Below are 4,879 nucleotides of genomic sequence, written 5' to 3'. Positions count from 1 at the left end.
TTAGCCTTCCAGACAGGAATTGTTCCAGAGTTGATAATACTGCATCCAGGGCACAGTGTATATCAAAAAATCACAAATGAAACTCTGTGGAAGGAGAAAGAGAACAGTCAGCTTTGGGGGAAATAGTTCTCAAAGGCAAGTAACAATGTTCTGCACCTGCAGGCCCTCCCCAAGGAAGAGGGGAGCCATTGCCGTGTCTACTCACTGATCATGTGGGTAGCTAGGCTGGAGTTGCGCATGTGTCACATTGTGGGGTCAGGAATGTCACCCTAGGCTTCACAGGCCCCACCACCTGAGGCCATGCAACAGGCACAACTGAAATCTGCGGCCTTATCAGAGCCCGGACCAGAAAACCAGTCAGACTGCAGCAGGGCAGTAACACCACCTCCAGTCCTCTTGCACCTACCTATACCACAGACATGGGTAGACCATCATGTCTGCCAACCCACGTGAGGGTGCCATCAAGAGGGACCGGGAAGATCAAGAATGGCAGGAGGAAGACACTGGATAGTCCTCAAAGACCTGAACAAGGTCTCCAAAAAAAGAGGAAAAACGACATCTACTGTAAGGGTGAGAGGAGATGGACTAGAAAGGCAAGGAGGGCAATACTAATCAGCCAGAGGAATCCAGGTTACTCAAGGGCCTCCTCATCCCTCGTCCCCAAACTCCAATTAAGGAGCTTGCCTGCCTTCCTGCCCCACCCCACTCCCATTGAGTACTCCCCTAGAGCTATGCCTTGTTCTGCTCCCAATCCATACTGTTAGGAAACTGTCCAGTCAGCCTTTTTCTTTTACCCTTGTTTGATTATGAGTTCCTTCTCAGATGATTCCCACCACATACCTTTTTTAGTTTTTTCTTGCTTTGAAAGGGGCAGGAATGGTTTTTCATGCTTTTCCTCTTGCATTTGGTCCTGCCAATCTTCACAGTTAACAAATACTCCACTCCCGTTGTTAACTACCAGGAAGCAACTCCACAGTTAGTATGAAACCAAGGTGTTGAGTCTCCAGAGAGAGTTAGAAAGAAGCCCAGCCCAGAGAGCCACAGTTCCTCCTCCCTTCCTAGCTGAAGAATGCAATTTCCTCCGCCCCTTCTAGTTGGAGAAATCACAAAGACAACCAACACCTTGGCCCCTCCCTACTCTTGTGTTCTGACTGGGTTTGCTGCTGTGGCCACAGATAGTTTCTCACCTGCTTCCCATCCAACCTCAGGACAAGGCAGGACAACCTGGGAGACAACCACAGACCACTCCCAAATCTGTACAAAGGCTCCTCATTATTCAAACAGTCGGAACCTTATACCTTTAGCTCTTCATACCCGATTCATTTCTTCTCTCTTGCCTCTCTGACAAACTTCATGGAAAGCAGTTTTAGCAGTGCAACTTAACACATGAGCTTTCACATTGAATTCGTTTGGGGTCTGGCTTCGCATTTACTAACTGCAAGTTACTTAGCCGTCTGTTTGTTCACTTACAGAGTACGGATAATCAATTTGTCTGATCAAGGGTTAAGTGAAAGCACACATACAAGTATTTAACAAGGTGTCTGCAACATTCTTCAAAGTCCATGAATATTAGTTATCAGGGGCCCTCTTTAGTCCTTTGAAGCAAGTATGGAGCTGGGATAGCAACAGAAGATAAGAGTTACGCATAAGTTTCAGCACATTAACCCACAGCGCCACACCAGGACTCCATCCTCCGTTTTCATAGTCTTTTAGAAAGCGTAGTGGTTATGAATCAGGCTGCGAGCCACAAGGTCAGCAGTTTGAAACTACCAGCTGTTCCACGGGAGAAAGATGAGGCTTTCTGCTCCTGTAAAGATTTATAGCCTCGGAAACCCTGTACAGGGTCACTATGAGTCGGAACCGACTCCACTGCACATAGGCACATAACAACAACAACAACATAGAAAATGGGAATAATGCATGAAGGAAGGGGATGTGATGAATATGTAAAGTATGGAGGTTGCATGCCAATGGCTATTTCTTTGGTTGTGCTTATCTTCTTTTATTTGTGTCTAAGTATAAGGATATGAGGACTAGAGGGGATAAAGAATGTGAAATATCTCTGTGGAGACAGACATCCGTAAGTGAAACACTTACAAATAGTTTCATAGTCATTGTTGCCTTTTGGAAACCACATTGGATTCCCTAAGTAACTTTGCAGATTCAAGGGTTCTGCACTTGAATAAAATGAGAAGTTCCTGAAAGTTTCCTGTGCCCTTGTCCAAGTGTCATTAGTAAAACCAAATGAGATAACCTAGGACTCTCTGGGATGGCAATAGAGGCAGACAGTGCTCACACCAACCGCAGGAGGAAGGTACCCACAGAAAACTTCAGGAATGAACATAGGGGAAGTAGGCTTGTGTGCAGTACAGAGACCCCCATCCCAGCATGAGTCCAAAGGACCTAGAGTATAACACTCCTAGGTATGTGTGCGCTCATCAAAGAGCAGTTGGCATCTTGTGGGGTTTGTACCAGGCTCTTCCATACTCAGTATATAATTTTACCTTCAGGACTATCTGTAAGTAAGAAGAAACTAAAACACTGATTATAAATTTAACTGGAATTCTATTGTGCAAAGTGCGCTCTTATTCATTATTAAACTTGATTGTTAAATGATAACAGAAAAATTTAACAAATATTTCCCCAAGCACAACTTTATGAGATGGCATCAAAAAGCTCGAGGGAAAGTGGGATTTAAAAATAATGGAATTTTTCCTTGAACTTTTCAAAGTCCCCTTAGATGTCAGCTTTGTGCTAAATACTTCATTCACTCTTGGTCACCGTATATTATAGATGTGGAAACTGCTGTCTACAGAGTATGAATGGCACTAGACTAAGGCAGGTGGGGAGTTTGTAGCTAAGCACAAACTGACTCTTACATGCCTCTGTGAGAGATCAGAATACATACAGTCATCCTGCAACAGGTAAAGGGTCTGGCCCAAGGTCTCCCAGCTACGAAGGGGAACCCTATTCTGTCTACTAATCAACCAGAATGACATCAAAAGTTTGCTCATAATCAACTATTTTATAATAAGCTGTTTGTGATCATGAATTGGTTTCACAAGACAGGTCTTAGGATTCTCAGATTTCTCCAGGGGAAGACTAAAAAGAACAAACCAGCTCCTACAAGTACTTTGGTAAATTGTTGTTGTTGTTGTTAAGTGCCATCGAGTCGGGTCCGACCCATAGCGACCCTGTACAGGGTTTCCGAGGGTGTAAATCTTTACGGGAGTAGAAAGCCTCATCTTTCTCCCGCGGAGCGGCTGGTAGTTTCAAACCGCTGACCTTACGGTTCGCAGCCCGATTCGTAACCACTACGCTACCAGAGCCACTGCTTTATAGCGCTGACAATGAGCAAAACCGCCATCTTGTGACAAAAGTGAGTAACTGTTTTGAGTCAGGGGCACTCTGAGAATGTCTACACATTATCTGCTTCCATTTGTCCCCACCCCTGCTGTTTCTACTATTCCAACTGCTTTTCTTTGTGCCTAAGGTCTTTTCTTTCTACTCAATTATTATTTCCTCTACTCTAGTTAATGAAACTATGATGGTATTGCCTCTGCTCTGCTAACTCAACCTCAGTGGTGCAGTTTGTGCTGGACTACAAGGAGCTCTGGTAGCATAGTGGTTAAGAATCGGGCTGTGAACCGCAAGGTCAGCAGTTCAAAACTACCAGCTGTTCCGTGGGAGAAAGATGAGGCTTTCTGCTCCCGTAAAGATTTACATCCTCGGAAACCCTGTACAGGGTCGCTATGAGTCGGAACCGAGTCCACAGCACATAACAACAACAACAAATTATACACTGGAATCCTGGCGTGGCATGGTAGGAGATGGATGAGTGAATGAGTGGGTGGATAGATGGGTGTGTGAGTTGATGGATGTGTGGGTAGGTAGACGGGTGGATGGATGAGTGAATAGATGAATGGATAGATGGGTGGGTGAGTGGTGAATGGATGGGTGGGTGGTAGGTGGATGGATGGAAGGAAGGAAGGAAGGGTAGCTGGATGGATGATTGGGTAGATAGATGCATGGATAGATGGGTAGGTGGATGGGTGGGTAGATGCCCCTCTTGCATTCTTTTGCATTATTACTCCATTAATAGTTAATTGTTGACTCATTTATTTCCTATAAACGATTAGAATAAATATTGTGTGGTGTAACTTACTAAAGTAGCTTATTGAACTCACTTTTGAGTGTTGTTGGTTGTTGTCAAGTCGATTCTGCTGCGTGGTGACCCACATGTGCAGTGTAGAAGTGCTCTACAGTGGACCAAGGCTGATATTTCAGAATTGTATTGTCAGGCTGGTCTCCCAAGGTGTCTCTGAGTGGGTTTGAAGTAACAACCTCTCAGCTAGCAGTGGCGTAGGGACTCATCACTGATCATAAACAATTTACAATGTCCTTACTGTGTTACTGTGTGCTGGGCTCAGTGCCCTGGATGACCAGGACACAACCCTGTCCCTAAAGAGTTCATAGTTCAGTGAGCTTCAATTTTCTGTTGTTTTTTTTCCACGTAAGGGGTCCCTTCCAGTTTTGGATTCTACAATTCTAAGATTCTATAATTTCATCATTCGAAAACTCTGTTATTCTAAGATCCTTCGATTCTGCGAGGTTCTTCATGAGCAGAGGACATCTGCCTTTATTTTGGAACCTCTATTGGACGAGCTATCTAAATACGGATCTTCTCAGTTCATTTATTTGTGAATGTGTATCAAGCATTGACGAAGAGGTCATCCCTCTGAAATTTGTAGATTCAGTTCAAGGTCAATTGAAGCTAACTGTATTAAAGCAAGATCTTATCTCTCTCCGTGAAATAGTAACCATTCTTTTTGAAAAAAAAGGATTAGGCCAAAATAGTTCACGTAAAGAAAAGAAGAGA

At 44.1% G+C, this 4,879-nt stretch overlaps 1 protein-coding gene across 1 annotated transcript in view; it reads right to left on the bottom strand.

Moving 5' to 3' along the window:
- CSTL1 (cystatin-like 1) overlaps nt 1-4,879 on the bottom strand; it is a 5,882-nt gene continuing 1,003 nt past the window's right edge. Inside the window, exons 2-3 of the mRNA XM_006860752.1 lie at nt 841-954; nt 1-84 (exon numbers count right to left, since the gene is read on the bottom strand). Coding sequence (XP_006860814.1) covers nt 1-84; nt 841-954 — 198 coding nt within the window. The remainder of the gene's footprint in view (nt 85-840; nt 955-4,879) is intronic.

The sequence above is a fragment of the Chrysochloris asiatica genome, unplaced genomic scaffold (assembly GCF_000296735.1).
Source record: "Chrysochloris asiatica unplaced genomic scaffold, ChrAsi1.0 scaffold00039, whole genome shotgun sequence".
NCBI classification, from domain to species: domain Eukaryota; kingdom Metazoa; phylum Chordata; class Mammalia; order Afrosoricida; family Chrysochloridae; genus Chrysochloris; species Chrysochloris asiatica.
This window is presented reverse-complemented; position numbering and strand designations above follow the sequence as displayed.